We start from the raw sequence: 16,775 nt of genomic DNA, 5'->3' as shown, positions 1-16,775 counted from the left end.
AGTGACAGAAGTGGGATTTGAACTCAAGACCTCCTGGCTCCTTGTCCTGAGTTTAAAATCCATTTAACATGTGGCTTAAACTAAGAGGGTTGTTGCTGCCTCCACCTTCCACAACAATTTCTCAGAAATATCCCACAAAAATGTCTCTTCCAGGCTTTGTCTGCTTTCTTTGTCAATAATTGAGTCCTTCAAATGTTACAAACACTGACATTTCGGGGATGGAGTGAAATCACATGGAATGAATTTTTGTGCAAAATGTTTCACCAATTTTGCCTGGCCATGATTAGGTACCTTCTAACACCAGCAGTGTTTTCTTTGATTGAAGCAGTGAAAACTCCTATATTTAAAAATGCAGCCTTTTACCTACCATGCTTTCTCACCGGAAACCTCATATAAAGAGAATATAGTGGTCTCAGCTCAGCATTAAAACCAGAGAGTGCCAGCTTTATCTTACTGCAGCTGACTGTAAACGTGAGTTTCTGACCCAGCCATGTTTAAATTGCTAAAGGCTGGGATGAGGATTTAATGAATGTGTTTCATTTCTACAACCCCCAGTTGCCACTGGTTACCGCCATGGTGTGCGTTGGAGACATCTATCACCTCCTGAATTTCTTCAGCTTTTCCCGATGGCTCTTCATAGGATTAGCCACACTGGGGCTCATCATCCATCGTTACCGTCACCCGGAGCTGCCCAGGCCATTCAAGGTAACACATAACTGGTTTCAAAGCCAGGCCCATCGTTTTTATAACTGGCTTCTCTCTGCATCATTCACTGAGAGCTAGAACATGCAGCACATTGCCTCAGTTCCATTTAGACTTAGGAGAGGTAATCCGGTATATGGGACCTTTTGTCTGCCTTAAGTAAAGCAGTGTTCTACCCAGGTGTGAACAGTCAGGTTTAATTAAGAAGGTAGTATAGTCTAGTGGGTACGGGGTCAGACTGGGAGTCAGAGGGCCTGATAAGACTAGACAGCCCCCACCCCACTTTCTGATACGCACACAAGAAGGGTAGTGGGGTTTGCCGCAACAAAGCACAAGCCTCAGCTAAAGCTTCCTCCTGAGCTTAGTTTGTTCCCAGATCTTCTCCCCGCAAGACCCCTCTATCCCAGCCCCTAGTTTCCTCTCCCCAGAGTGGTCCTCCAACAGCTTTTCCATCCCACCTCCAAATATTGTGCTGTAAGTTTGCTCAAGTACAGCCACCACCAATACAGGCTTTAGAGGAGTAAGAAATGCACAGCAATCAACCAACAGCAGCTTACAGAAGGCGAAATTTTGATCTAGCCCATTCAACTCAGGTGCATCGTCCGTCTCTTTGGGGTCAGGAGAGACATACTCTGGCAGATGAAAGCAACAAAGTTTGGGCTGCATCCTGAGCCCATAGTCCTGTATGTGCGAGCATTTCCTATTTCCAGCTGTATTAGGGACCACCTTAGGAGCAGGAAGGGAAGGTAGGTTACAACTTGCCTACCATTTTCCCTGCTGCATCATGTTTGCAGTGGGGAATCAAAGTGGATTCTGGATTATGCAGTTTTCCTGGCTCCCACAATGCCTCTCTTCTCTGCCCCATGCCATTCTTGTCAGGTCTACCCTCCAGCCCCAGGTTGAGTGTCATGGATGGACAGTCTCCTGAGCTCTAAGTGCATGGATGAGGTTTTATCTAGATTGGGATGGGCAAACTGGCCCACAGGGTGAATCTGGCCCACCAGCCATTTTAATCCAGCCCTTGAACTCCTGCTGGGAAGCAGGGTCTGGGGCTTGCCCTGCTCTGGTGCTCCACCTGCGAGTGGGGTCAGGAGCCGCTCCATGTGGCTCCTGGAAGCAGCGACATGGCCCTTCTCCAGCTCCTATGTGTAGGGGCAGCCAGGGAACTCTGCTCTGCACACTGCCCCTGCCCTAAGCTCTGGCCCCGAAGCTCACATTGGCCGGGAACTGCAGCCAATGGAAGCTGCAGGGGCAGTGCCTGTGGACAGGGCAGTGCACAGAACTGCCTGGCCATGCCTCTGCATAGGAGCCGGAGATGGGATATGTCACTACTTCCAGGAGCCGCTCGAGGTAAGCGCCACCCAGAGCCTGCACCTCTGAGCCTCCCCTGCGCCCCAAACCCCTGCCCCAGCCCTGAACTCCCTCCTGCCCTCCAAATCCCTTAATCCCAGCGTGGAGCACCCTCCTGTACTCCAAACCCCTCAGCCCCACCCCAGAACCTGCATCCTCAGCTGGAGCCTGCACACTCCCATGCCCACAAACCCTGCCCCAGTCCTGATTCCCCCCACCTCCGAACCCCTCGGTCCCAGCCTAGAGCCCCCTCCTACCCCCCAAACGCCTCATCCCCAGTCAGAGCCTTCACCCCCGACCCCATCCACCAGTCGAGAACTCCCTCGTGCACCCTGAACTCATTTCCAGCCCCACCCCGGAGCCTGCACCCCCAACCAGAATTTTCTTTCCATCCCAGCCTGCCACCCCACTCCAAGTCCCTGCTAAAGGAACGTATTAAAAGACACCCTCAACTTTCCCAGACAGCATGCTGGCTGCACCCACAAATTCACCCAGAACCACCTTTTAAAATATATTTTCTTGAACTAGAATCATTTGATAAAGTGTGAGCGCTTAACAAAGAAATCAGCAACGTACTGATTTCCCCCCTCCCAAGCTTTTTACCTCATTCTATTGGGTCCAAATTTGGGCTTTAAACCACTTCTGAGAGTTTGAAAAGAGATAAATTGAATAGAACAGATAACAGTTCTTCTGCCTGAGGAACTGCCTTTCTGAAAGAGGAAAGACCAGTTTAAGTGTGATACGTACAGATGCTGCTCTCTAGTGGCCATAGAGGAAAATCCTTACGGTCGATACTGTTCCATTTATTTGTATAGTTATTATGATTGCTGATTTTTTCTGTAATATTTTATGCTTAATAATAATAGAAAACTAACAAAAGCAAGAAGCTTCATCCCTTACACACCCCTGATCAGAGGAGCAGTACTATTGGTAGTTGCATGGGAATGAGATCCTTGAACTGCAATTTGAATCCCGAGTTGGTTTGGCTACCATAGTCTCCATTACTAGGGGTTCAGAACATATGGAAGATGCAGGAGGCTAGTTAGTTTCTTTTACTAACTCCCAACCAGTTATTTAATTTCTTCCTAGGTGATTACTTTGGCTTTTTTCATTACTTAGTTAACTAACTGCTATCTGTGCTAAAGTGTGCTGACCCTGAGGAACACAGACTAGGAAAGAGAACCGAACTAGTCTGTGGGTTGTTTGTTAATTTATAGCAGTCATGGCATAAACAGCAGATCACCTTTGACTACAAAAGACTAGAGTCTAAAAGAGCTTGAAGGGAGATTTTTATTTTTAGGTGAACTCTCAGATTTCTCCAGAGATTAGGATCACATTTTTTCAATTGGATTGTATGGAAACTGAGTGAGATTGGATCCACAGTCCAAAAAAATCACTTTGTAGTTCTATTAGGGTCTGCTAATTTATCCTGAACTTTAAACAGCACAGGTCATTTGGCTTCCCAGAGAGCTAAGTTACGGTGGTAGCTACTCTAAACTGTACACTGAAGTATGGTGCTGTTAGCATGAAACAGTCTCTCAAGCTTATTTGGCCTTCCTTGAGGCAAACTAGAGACTGCTGAAAATGAATTACACCGCTACATAAGCACATTGAAAATCATTTATTTGAAAGGGCACACGCTACTCATGGTAGCACATGATACTGCCGGTGAAAAATCATGAGCAACAGATGAGAGCTAAGACCAGTCCGTAATAAACTCAGAAAGAAGCTTGGGGCATGGTTGATTTCTACCTTCTGCTAAATTCCTGGCTGCATAAGGTGTTAAATTTTATATATGGCGACTCCTGAGATAGTCACTAATGTCTGCTTCTATGCCTCAAGAGAGGTGAGAGTATGCGCTGGTGGTGTTACTGTAATGTAGTAGATGGCAAATTTGACAATATCAAAGAGATCATGCATCCCACTTGTTGGAGACAGACTGTACAGAAAGATTGAACTGGCCAGGTTTCTTGTCTTCTGGACACAGGAGTCTACCTATTGATAAATATTTGGGTACAAGCTAACACATAATGTGTTTGGACAAATTAAGACAAATTACAATGGTCATATATGATTAGAAAGGTCTGTGCTCTTTTCCCCAGGTTCCCCTCTTCATTCCTCTCTCCTTCACCGTCATCTGCCTCTTTGCAGTGGGAATGTCTTTCTGCTCAGACCCAGTGTATGTCAGCATTGGCTGTGCCATGGTTTTGAGTGGTTTTCCAGTCTACTTCTTGATGATCAGCAGGCCCATACCTGACTGTTGCCGTACCACATTCTGTGAGTATAAATTTGTTAAAAGGGATAACCTTAAACATAATGTAGCATTAGGTTCTACTCAGGATTCATAAATTACCACCTATGAGAGGCTGTGTATTCTAAGTCTGGGTTTAATACAAGGAACTATAGAAATTAAAATTAAGAGGATGACCCAAGCTGCAGTGATTGGCTCCAGATCTGAATGTCACCACATTTCAGGGGTTTGGTTCTTGGGTTGCAATTTGGCCCCGTCTCTAATAAAAATGTATTGTGATAAGGGGTCTACTTAACTCACAGAGAAATCACACCATTTTCATGGGTTGGCCATGGCATAAATAGCAAATTTCTTGGATGTGTTGCACACCCATGAAATTTGCTATTTATGCCATGACCAACCCATGAAAATGGTGTGGTTTCTCTGCAGTGTTTCTCAGACTAGGGGCCTGGACCCAAAAGGGGATCGCACACCTATTGGGGGGTGATGGTATTGCCACCCTCACTTCTCTGCTGTGGCTGGCGGGTGGCACTGCCTTCAGAGTTGGGCACCAGGGCAGCAGCCACAACTTTCTCCTCTGCCTTCACAGCTGGGTGGGCAGAGACCAGATTTCATAGGGGAGACGAGATTTCACGATCCATGATGTGATTTTCACACCCGTGAATTTGGTAGATGCCAATGATGCTGTACATACTGATTTCTGCTGAAAGCCTGGGGAAAGCATTGATAGGAAGAGAAGGGAAACACTGTATTTGTTTTCTCTAGTTCCCCAGATATACTTGTAAACAGGCAAAATATACATGTTGGTCATGGAACACCAAAAGTTCGGGCTGGAAGGAGGTCACCAGTGGAGTCCCTCAAGGATCGGTTTTGGGACCGATCTTATTTAACCTTTTTATTACTGACCTTGGCACAAAGAGCGGGAATGTGCTACTAAAGTTTGCGGATGACACGAAGCTGGGGGGTATTGCTAACACGGAGAAGGACAGGGATACTATTCAGGAAGATCTGAACCACCTTGTAAACTGGAGTAATAGAAATAGGATGAAATACAACAGTGAAAAGTGCAAGGTCATGCATTTAGGAATTAATAATAAGAATTTTGGATATACGTTGGGGGCGCATCAGTTGGAAGCGACGGAGGAGGAGAAGGACCTTGGGGTACTGGTTGATAGCAGGATGACTATGAGTCGCCAATGCGATACGGCTGTTAAAAAAGCAAATGCGATTTTGGGATGCATCAGGCGGGGTATTTCCTGCAAGGACAAGGAGGTGTTAGTACCGTTATATAAGGCGTTGGTGAGACCCCATCTGGAATACTGTGTGCAGTTCTGGTGTCCCATGTTCAAGAAGGATGAATTCAAACTGGAACAGGTTCAGAGACGGGCTACGAGGATGATCCGAGGAATGGAAAAACTGCCTTATGAAAGGAGACTCAAAGAGCTTGGCTTGTTTAGCCTGGCCAAAAGAAGGCTGAGGGGGGATATGCTCGCTCTATATAAATATATCAAGGGGGTTAACGTTAGGGAGGGAGAGGAATTATTTAAGTTTAGTTACTAATGTAGGCACGAGGACGAATGGGTATAAACTGGATATTAGGAAGTTTAGACTTGAAATTAGACGAAGGTTTCTGACCATTAGGGGAGTGAAGTTCTGGAATAGCCTTCCGAGGGAAGTAGTAGGAGCAAAAGACTTTCCTGGCTTTAAGACAAAGCTTGATAAGTATATGGAGGGGATGTTATGATAGGATCGTTAATTTGGGCAATTGATCTTGAATTACCACCAGACAGGTCTGCTCAATGGTCTGCGGGGAGATGTTGGATGCGATGGGTACTGAGTTGCTGCAGAGAACTCCTTCTTGGGTGCTGGCTGGTGACTCTTGCCCACATGCTCAGGGTTTAGCTGATCGCCATATTTGGGGTCGGGAAGGAATTTTCCTCCAGGGCGGATTGGCAGGTGCCCTGGAGGTTTTTCGCCTTCCCCTGCAGCGTGGGGCACGGGTCGCTTGCTGGTGGTTTCCCTGCAGCTTGAGGTCTTCAAACCATTTTTGAGGATTTCAATAACTCGGTCCTGGGATAGGGGTTGTTATAAAATTGGATGGGTGGGGTTCTGTGGCCTGCCTTGTGCAGGAGGTCAGACTAGATGATCAGATTGGTCCCTTCTGACCTATGAGTCTATGAGTCTATAAGTTTTATCCTGTCTTTAGAAAAATCTTAGGAAGTATGTACAGACAATGGATCTGGAATACAAGTAAGATATATTTTGAGAGGATTTCCCCATGTGGTATCAAGCACAAAGTTTCAGGGGTAGCTCTGCCACCTTTAATACAATGTTTGTCTCTCAGATAAAGCATTGATCACATCTGTGTTTTATCCTGCACCCTGACTTCTTTAGACTTGGTGCATTAGTAAATTGCCCCTGGGTTCTGTACTGTCAACAACCATTGAAAATGTCTAAGAAGACACAGAAGGAAAGGTAGCAGAGATACCTTTTGCTAAAGAATGGGCTGTATTAGACATAGTTTCAATTGTATTGAAATAAATTGTTTCTCCACACAAACTACTCGACCCAAATACCAGTTTTAACATAGTTCAAAAACCAAATTAAGCATTCCTCTCTCCCTTTTTTCTTGTGGCAGATTATCTTACAGTCAAACTTCAGGTGCTGCTGGAAGTAGTTAGACAGGAAATCAGGACTTATTGAAGACCACATCTTATTGGAGAAGACACATAGTGGCTTGTCCAATGAAAGCCACTAGTCCCATTTCTGATCCTTTTGGTCTGCTAAGAGACCAGGAGGCACTCTTACTTTTGCAGTGAGTGCGGTGCAACTAGAGATGTCCAGAACAAATAACTTAGATCCAAACACCTCCAAGCTTTGATGATCTGGATTTTGCATCTGCTTCTATCTTTCTAAACCCAAACTTCACATCAGACCAGCTGACGTTTGGATGTGTTCAAAATCAGGATTCAAATTTTGTAGGTTGGTTCATCTCTCAGTGATGCACATGATTTTTGACTTACTAGACCTTGAGAAAAGACAAGGTGAAGAAGAGTGCCTCTTTCACAATCCAAATATCATTTAAATTGACAGCTATGGAAGACAAGTTCAGCTTTCAGATAGAAGGTTATGGAGATCTGAAATGATGTGCTGAGTATGGTCAAATGCTTTTAAGGTAAAATCGGAGAGCGGGAAAATCAATAAGAGAACTACTTAAGAGAAGCAGAGTGGTAGGTGAACTCCCATTCTCCTTCCATTGGACAAAATGATCTTTGGGACTTAGAGTTCAGCTCTACTTTGAAAAATGACTCAAAAATGCCTTGCTATGTCTCAGTGATTTCCCAATCAAATTTGCTTGGTTTACAAGAACAAAACCTATTCATTTTTTGATGTACCAGCCCTGCCCAAAATTTGAAAGTCGACCTTTTTTCTCCTCCTTAAGCATCATTAGTAGTAAAGATTCTCCAGGCTAAATTCTGACCTCACATCTGTGCAGCCCCACAGAAGTGAGGTTGCACAGGTATAATCAAGTAGCATAGTAGAATTTGGCTCTGCAAAGGTTTAGTTAACAATTCCTGTAGATGATGCATGAGTTAAACTAGAACACACCTCACTTTCTTGGAGTTCCTCACAGCCAATGCACCTAAGAGGAGTAAATACTAGAGGACCCTGAATACACATAGGGAGCAGGTCTGAATAAGAAGGTGCAATTTTTATATCGTCACTTTCAGGATATAACTGCATCTTAAAGGAATCTCAACCAGAAGTTGTCGGTGAGTTGAGAGCAGGGATTTTAACAAACAATCCTTCAATGCAATAAGAATGCACAGATATTAAAGTCTTGATTCAGTAGAGCACTGAAGCATGTGCTTTAATTGTTAGCACATGCTCAGATGCTTTGGTGAATCAGGATCTAAAGGCTTATTTGAACAAAGTTTCTGTTAAGTTAATATTTTTGGTTTACAGTGTAATATTGATGTTGCAAAATTCTGTCCAGGTGCCACAGTAATCAGTTATTTACAACAACTTTTAAAAGTGTGACTCAAATTTTAAAAGATGAGAATCAGTATATCAGGAATTGTCCATCTAGCTCTCTGAAGAGGGGAAGGCCAGAACGTGAAGATTTTAAGTACTTCATGTTAAGCCTCTAAATATTTAGATCAAAACCAAAGTAGCATTTACAGAATTGTAATATAATCAATCAAAACCCTATTCAATGTACTATCAAGACTTTTTTAAATAAAGTTTTCAAATGTTGATTGAGAGTCATTCCTTTTGTTGAGGTCTGTCTGTTTTCATGCTAAAGTGGAACTGGATCAGACTATCTCAGTTGCAGGGTTAGCTGCACCTCTGACCCATCTGGTCTCTGAGTGCCTCCCTTCGGTATCAGGCCTCACACCTTTCTCTCTCTTGGAGCGGAACTGCATGATTCTACCACTCTTAGAATGTACCCTGGGCTACAGCACCCTGTGTATTGACTGGGGTCAGTACCTGTGGGTCTTCCCTTCAGGAGCTTGTGACCAGGCAGCTTTCTTAAACCAAAGTATTACAGTATGAAGACAGCATGACATCAGAGAGGATTTTAAAATAACAAAAGGTCTATCTGCATGTCTATTTTACTTAGAGTCCTGCCATCCTTTGGTAGGAACCCTATGCAGGCCTCACTTTCCCAGTGTCCCTTAACCTCTGACATCTGGGTGTCAGTCTGAATCTGGTTCTCATTAACTCTCTCTCCATGGAGGGAGTCTCTTTTTAAATCCAGTCAGGTCTTCTCTTGTGTACACAGATTTGGACTCCTCCTTGACGAAGAAGGTCTGCTGATTTCAGGATGGGGGCAGAGGTAGAACTTCAGAGTGAATGACTCTTGTATTGTCCTGTAAGTGTTGGTAGATGGTGGCTTTTAAGCCATTGCTCTGCTTCCTGCCTGTTTTTCCGACAGTCTGCTATTAAATTAAACCAACATTCATACAGTAACTATCCCAGTAACCAGGTCAACACTCCTAAACTACTACAGAGCAGTTCCACCTCCCCCATACAGAGGAATCCCTAAGTGAATGAAATAAAACTTTTTCTCCATTATAGGGAAAAATGAATGAGTGTGTGAAATAGGCACATCTTGTGTGTTTAAGTCAAGTTTCTTCTTATGGAACATCATTTACCGATGATAAATTAGTTGCTAAATAAAGGAAAACCCCATTTCAATTCAATGGCTAACAGTCTGATAGTGCTCCAGAAATTCTCCTACAACATATGAGGCAGGTTATCAGTCCTTATCTGCTGCATTACAAAAGAAAATAGTTCAAGCAGCTGTTTTATACACTGGAAATTTTAAAACTGTTGCAGTCTCTGTGCACTTTTGACGCTAGAAATCCATAGGTGCAAGGGTCTACCACCATCAATCTTATGGCAGGATGGAGGCTTCTGTTTTGATTAAAAGCATCAAATCACTTAATGTTCAACAGAAAATTAACACCAGTATTGGATGAGCTCAGTGATTTCAATTTGTGGCCACTTGCTTGTTCTAGAAAGTGAGTTGGGCTGTTCCTGGCAAGGAATGAAAAATTTTTTCCATCGAGTCAGAAATTGCTAGAATTGAGACCTGGCATCTAACTGTTGCTCTTGGTCTCAGTTCAGGAGAATCTTTTGCCAATAGCTTCACTTTTTGAAAATGAAGCTGCAGCATCTTATTACCTCACCAGCTTTGTGTTTCTATCTTTTATTGGACCAAATTCTGTTGGTGAGAGAGAAGCTTTCAAGCTTACACAGAGCTCTTCCTCACAGGTTTCCCCATAGACCAGGACACACCAATTCAAAGCAGCACCAGACCCTGCCCAAACAACAGATGCAAAATCTACAAATATAACTCCACTGCTACAATGATCAACACCCCCACAACGCACATTTCAAGATCTATTGGTCCTACACGTATGGTGTACCTCATCCAGGGCACTAAATGTGACCACTCTATGTCTGACCTATCCGTCCTCAGCCGCAAATGCAGCCTGCACAACACTTTCAAAACATGAGCCCGGGAGCTTAAATTCATAACTTTGCTAGACACTAAAAATCATGGTTTTAATAAGGACATTGGATTTATAGCTTATTACAACAATCTGTAACCCACTAACAACCTCCTCCAATTCCCAGTTGCTTCTCTCCCCCGCCCCCCGTTTCCTCCCTATGACTAGAGGGGTGTTAACTGGCCATTTCACCTTGAATTGTCCCTTGAAACGTGTGTTAACTACTTATGCTAAACAATCTGTTCTATCTTGTATTTAGCTGTGGCACTCTGAGTAGATTTCCCAGACCTGTCACCTGAAGAAGAGCTCTGTGTGGCTCGAAAGCTTGTCTCTCTCACCAACAGAAGTTGGTCCAATAAAAGATATTATTGCATCCACCATGTCTCTCTCATATCCTGGCACCAATTCACCTACAATAACATTGCAGCATCTGACACTTCATAGCTCATGGATTAAATAAAAAGCTAGAGTTTGGGAAATCAAGGAAGTGATTGAGCAGTGCTATGGGAAAGGTCATGAGTTACTGGAAAAGGTTAGACGGAGATGAACTAGAAAAGTCTGTACGCTGACATGCCTTGTAAACTAGTTTACTTGATCCTTATATTGGCTTTATCAAACTGTGCCCACAAGATGCATTCATAACACAAACTAACATTCCCAGAAAGTCAGACTAGGGCTGAATAAACCTCAGTGGTTACTGGTTTGGTCTGAACAGCTTACTTACAACAAATTTTAATTCAGTCAAACTTACTTGCGAAAAACCTATTTGTATCTGAGTGGGTATGTATAACTGAACTGTTGGTGTGGTTTGTACATGGGACTTTTACCACTAAAAACATGGATCTCTACTAACCTGAAGTCCTCAAGCTGAAGAAGACTCATTGACCTTTTATATAGCTCAGTCACAAGAGGGGGAGACATTTTCCTAGAATGAGCTATATTTGCCCAGGTAACTCATAGGGTCAGCATTTATCGTAAAATTTGGGGGTGGTAGATAGGGTGACCAGATGTCCCGATTTTATAGGAACAGTCCCAATTTTTGAGTCTTTTTCTTATATAGGGTCCTATTACCCCCCACCCCTTGTCCTGATTTTTCACATCTGTTGTCTGGTCACACTAGTGGTAGAAGACAACTCAATGACAATCTGCCGATTCTTTCTCCTCTACTAAGTTGCTGCCGTGAACACAACCCAGGCCTGTACTATCACCAAATCAATACCATCTGATGGCCTTTCTACAGCCTAGAAAATCAATTGGTGGTTTCAATGCAGATTTTAGCATATAGTGCCCAGATCACAAACATTTCCATGAGAGTTGGTCTCCTTTTAGCCAGTTTTAGCAGAGAAACCAACAATGGAATGAGTGTGGGAACTGAAATACTGTCACAGAGTTCAGTTTGGGGTAGGTGGTGGTGGCTGGGGGGTGAAATCTAGACCATTGAGGGGTTGGTCACTGCCTGCTCTATAACCTTGGGCGTCTCACAATGCTTTGCTGTTGTAGTTTCCAACCTGGGCTGCTCACAACCAGCCTTTAGGCAAGCAGGTCACACCCTATGTGTCTGTGTGCTAGACAGCGCTGGTTCAGCAGCTCTGACCCCAGCAGCCTTGGTTACAACCAGAAAGTGACTGCAACACACTCCCCGTGCTGAATTTTCCCAGTATTGTGTGCATCTCCTTGACAGTTCAGAGAAATAATAAGGTTCACTTGTTCTCAGATGACCCAGACCTGCTGATAGTGCGGGGACACAATTTAAAGGTTCAGCTGCCTCCAGAACAGCTCGAGTAACATCCACCCCCCCCACACAGGCAGGCCCCCCTTCCCCTCAGTCTCCTCTCTCAGAAAGCAGCGGCCCCTCCTTGCAGCTCTCAGCTGTTGTTCCTGCTTCTCCCTGCAGGGCGCAGCTTGCCAGCTCCAGTAGCTGCCGTGCAGGGAGGAGTTCCAGCTGCACTCAGTGACTGAGCAGCCTGGCAAACTCTGACAGAAATCGGGGGAGGCAGGGCTGTGACCCCTCATATACCTCTCTTGTCTTGACTCTGTTTCTTCTTGAAAAGCCCCAAATGCTCCAGCTTATTAACGTAACGGGGGGTTAATAGATGCTTTCATTTTAACACTGCACTGAGTTGGTTTATAGTTAAAATAAAACAAACTAATTAACAATAGGCCATAAGTGAAGTGATGCCAAGTAAAAGGAATAATGTTGGAAAAGGTTACAAGCAAATAAATGTGAAAACATGCATCTAAAACTTAATCTAGAAAGATAAAGGTATTGTTCGAGATGGTTTCTCTCAAGATCTTCCACAAAAGCACAAGGACCTGGTTTCCCTTGTCTTCCTAGGTGAAAGATCTCTGCCTAAGCAGGTTTCTCACCTATATTCAGATCCCAGAGATTTCAATCCCCGCCCTCAGTTGAAGAATCCATCGTTCTCAGCTTGCAAAAGCTCTGTTCTCTTATGTCTGTCTAGTGATGGATACCAAACATGGCTTCTCTTCCTGGCTATGACTTCCATAGTTCAATGACTTTGCTTCAAGAAGCAGCAAGACGATATGCTGTTCTTCCCTTCTTGTGGGCTTCCCATCCCCTTGTATGTAAATAGGGCTTCCATTGTTTTGATTCAACCATGCTTAATTTACATAAGAGACAGGTATAGCTGCCTTCTCTCTTGTCTGGGAGGCAGCCGGTAGTTCCCTGTTTGGCCATTGACCAGGGATCTCAAACTCAATTTACCTTAGGGCCAGGGCCAGTCCTCAAATCCTCCCAGTAGGCCAATAATGTGACTGAAGATGGTGTTCAGAAAAGAAAATATTTATATTGTATTTTTTATTTTGAATTTCTTAGAAATAATAAAACTGTCATACAACTTTATAGTCATGGTGGAAAAACGTGATGCTGCCTCCATGGCTGACTCTGCCCGGCAACTAGTGATGGTATTCTGTCCTTCTTGTCCAGCCAATGGGAGGTGGGGGGGCTGTGCCTGCAGTAGACATTGCCGGCAGCGTGGCTGAAAGCATCTCTCCTCTGCGGGCTGCAGTGGGGAGGGTCTTGGGCTGCAGCTGGCCCACGGGCCGGGACTTTGAGACCCCTGCCATAGACTGTATGGCCTAATATTAATGAGTAGCCATAATTCCTTATGTAGTGTTAATGCATAAAATTAATCATTATATTAATTACTAGCATCGTTAGGTTTCAGAAAAGACCATGTTCTATACACTTTTATAATACAGTAAATTTTATACAATCAGTGGCTTCAATTGCTTATCACTTGAGAATCAACCCCCTGCCCCCTCTCAGTCTTTATAGACCAGTAAACCTTTGCAGTATATGCTTTGAAAAGTAAAACCCAGACCAAGCTTCTCTCTCCTGCAGGGTGTAGATTCTATGCTGTCATCTTCTGTTTGTCAGTGTGAAATTTGCCTCCACCCTTCGCTAGCTCGGTGGATCTGTTTATGTGCTTTGTAAATACATTCTCTGCCTTTCAAAGTACTTTGCAGGTAACTCCCATTTGGAGAAGACACATTCCATTGTATAGTGCAGACCTGGCATGCCTGGTTTCAACACGCTTTAGTTATAATTCCAGCATACGTCCATAACTCTTAATACCCATTGTGTACACACATCATGCAAGAATATTAATGCTCAGTGAGCTATTAGTTATTAAATGATACCTCACAAGGCTTAGTTTGTACAAGATTATTGCAATAGTGCGTAGGATGTGAAGACAGGGGGCTCGGTGTCACAATTATCTTGCCACCACAGCAGATGGTTTTGTAAGTTAGGACAGTGGCACTCTGATGGGAGGTAATTGTGATGCTTTGGGCTTCAAGCCAGCGTAGGAAGGATTGCATTACCACCTGCCCTGAAGCTCTGGATGTCTTAAATGCTATGCTGCTGTGTCTCAAATCTCTGACACCAACAGCCAGCAGACAAGCATATAAGTCACACCCTGGCTTCCACTGCCCAGTGACTTTCTGCAGAGTGATCCCCAACATCCCCCAGTCCTGAATTTCCCTCACACCATCAGCCCTGTAGTGTCCAGCCCTGTCCTGGAATACTCACAGAAGTTTGCTGCCCCTTTAAAGAGATACTAAACAGCAGGAATCATTAAAAAGGGGATAGAGAATAAGACTGAGAATATATTATTGCCCTTATATAAATCCATGGTACGCCCACATCTCAAATACAGTGTACAGATGTGGTCTCCTCATCTCAGAAAAGATATATTGGCATTAGAAAAGGTTCAGAAAAGGGCAACTAAAATGATTAGGGATTTGCAGCGCACAGTCAACTTGTGGAACTCCTTACCTGAGGAGGTTGTGAAGGCTGGGACTATAACACCGTTTAAAAGAGAACTGGATAAATTCATGGTGGTTATGTCCATAAATGGCTATTACCCAGGATGGGGTAAGGAATGGTGTCCCTAGCCTCTGTTTGTCAGATGATGGAGATGGATGGCGAGAGAGATCACTTGATCATTGTCTGTTAAGTTCACTCCCTCTGAGGCACCTGGCATTGGCCACTGTCGGTAGACAGGATACTGGGCTAGATGGACCTTTGGTCTGACCCGGTACGGCCGTTCTTATGTTCTTATGTAGCTGATTAATTTAACTGCGGTTTAACAAACACTCTTATTTCAATCACTGTACACTGTTAGTTTATATTAAAAATAAAGGAAGTTTATTAATCAAAAAGGCATGGATTCAAGTGATATCAAGTAAAGAGATTAAAGATACAAAGGGTTACACGCAAACAAAAACAAGATTAAAACCTGATTTAACAAACTAGAGTCCAGGAGTGAAAGTAACGCCAAAGATTTACTGGTACAGGGGCTGGCTCTGGCCCCTGGACAAGGCAGGGCCTCAGGTGGAAGGGGCGGAGGTGGGGGTGTCAGTGTCCCCGCAGCCAGTCCTTCCAAGCTGCCTGGTCCCTGCGGGTAGCAGTAGCGGCAGCGGAAGCCAGAGCCCTGGGATCTTTTAAATCGCTGGACTTGGGGCAGCTGCTCCTTTTGACCTCGCCCCCATTGGCAGCCAGGGGGGTGGCAAAAGGGGCAATGATGTTAAAGTGGCAGCACTTTAAGCAGGGTCCTTTGCCATGGCAGCACTTTAAAGTCAGCTATCGGGGCCGGTACCGGTGGCCACTTTTTACCAGTATGCCGTACCAGCTTACTTTCACCTCTGCTGGAGTCTGTTGTTCTTGAAAAGTTGTGTTTCGCAGTGACTCTCTTTTCCAGCAATAGCTGAGCAGCCTTTCTGGGCAGGATCCTGTATGGCATCCAAAGTGCTCAGTTTCTTTGAGTCTCCAGGTAAAAGAATCCCAAAATGGCTTTTTTCCTCTCTCCTTATTTCTTCCCATATTTCACTGACTGTGCTTCAAGAGGCAAGAACCCTTGTGGGGTTGGAGGGTGGAGACGGGGCAGTCTCCACACTCTGTGGAGATTGTGGTCATCTTTCCCCATTTGCTGTCCTGATGGCTTTGTTCATCTTGCATGTAAATGTGCCTTCATTGTCTGTGCCTGATGACCAGGCAGGTCAGACAAGCAAATGTACATTCCTTTGCCTAGGGCAGACTGGGCTTATACATTTCTTGCCAAACCCATTTTAAGCACCTATTTCTAGCCCATAACTCCTTGGACACACACCTACATACATCATACAATGATTGTTTGGACCAGGGTGTTACCTGTTTGTATCCGATACCCTAAATGACTCCTTTTAGATACAGATTATGACAACAGTATGTGAGGTGTAGTAGGTCAGACATGACAAGAGTCGCTGGCAGAGAACCACCAATGGGTCTCTGTATCATTATACTATCTTTAGGGAAACTTGCTGGTGTTGCTGGTTGTACCTGTTCCATGGATTCACAGAGGGCTTCAGGCTTAGTACTGACAATTTTGCATCTCACTTGCAATCCATGATATTTGGAAAAAAAAAAAAAAGAAAGTTAAGTAATTGTGGTTGTAGTCTCAACACTCTGAGCCAAATGAGGGAGTGTTCCCTAAAGCTGAAGCTGGCCCCGTCTTTACTCTGGCTAAGAGCCACAGTCAGAATGTTCAGGTTTCCCATGATTTATGGTATCCCTGGATTAGAATCCTCTCTCTTTCCTACGCTGCGATTCCCTTGGTAGGTACAGGAAGGGAATCTAAATTGGTGCTCTGATGGGAGGCGTGTTGAGCAGACAGCAAGGGAAGGGAAGTAAAAGGACTCATAACTGCTGTCCCAGTAACTTTACAACCATCGGCTACATCCTGTTCAGCCCCTCTCTTCCCTTCATGGAGACAAAATATTGGGGAGATCCAGACTATTGTGGAGAGGGCAGTGTTGGAAGGAAAGGGGGATGCAGTGGGGAAAGCTGGGTGAAGTGGGCTTAAACCTCAAGGTAAAGGAATAAAAAATACACAGGACACTAGATAAAGAGCTATAATAAAGGTAGGCTAAATTCTGGAGGTCTTTACTCA

The 16,775-nt window shown here is 44.3% G+C and overlaps 1 protein-coding gene across 5 annotated transcripts in view; it reads left to right on the top strand.

The window, feature by feature from the left end:
- Window positions 1-7,961, top strand: part of LOC127047511 (cystine/glutamate transporter-like) — a 35,306-nt gene extending 27,345 nt beyond the window's left edge. For 4 of the 5 annotated variants that reach the window (XM_050945910.1, XM_050945882.1, XM_050945891.1 and 1 more), the window contains 3 exons: window positions 556-705; window positions 4,155-4,329; window positions 6,942-7,961. In XM_050945910.1, the coding sequence (XP_050801867.1) occupies window positions 556-705; window positions 4,155-4,329; window positions 6,942-7,006 (390 nt within the window). In that variant the 3' untranslated portion in view covers window positions 7,007-7,961. The remainder of the gene's footprint in view (window positions 1-555; window positions 706-4,154; window positions 4,330-6,941) is intronic. The other variant, XR_007773395.1, reaches the window with a different exon arrangement.
- The last annotated feature ends 8,814 nt before the right edge of the window (window positions 7,962-16,775 follow it).

The sequence above is a fragment of the Gopherus flavomarginatus genome, chromosome 1, assembly GCF_025201925.1.
Source record: "Gopherus flavomarginatus isolate rGopFla2 chromosome 1, rGopFla2.mat.asm, whole genome shotgun sequence".
Lineage (NCBI taxonomy): Eukaryota > Metazoa > Chordata > Testudines > Testudinidae > Gopherus > Gopherus flavomarginatus.
Note: the sequence above shows the minus strand (reverse complement) of the source record. Positions and strands in the feature narration are given on the sequence as shown.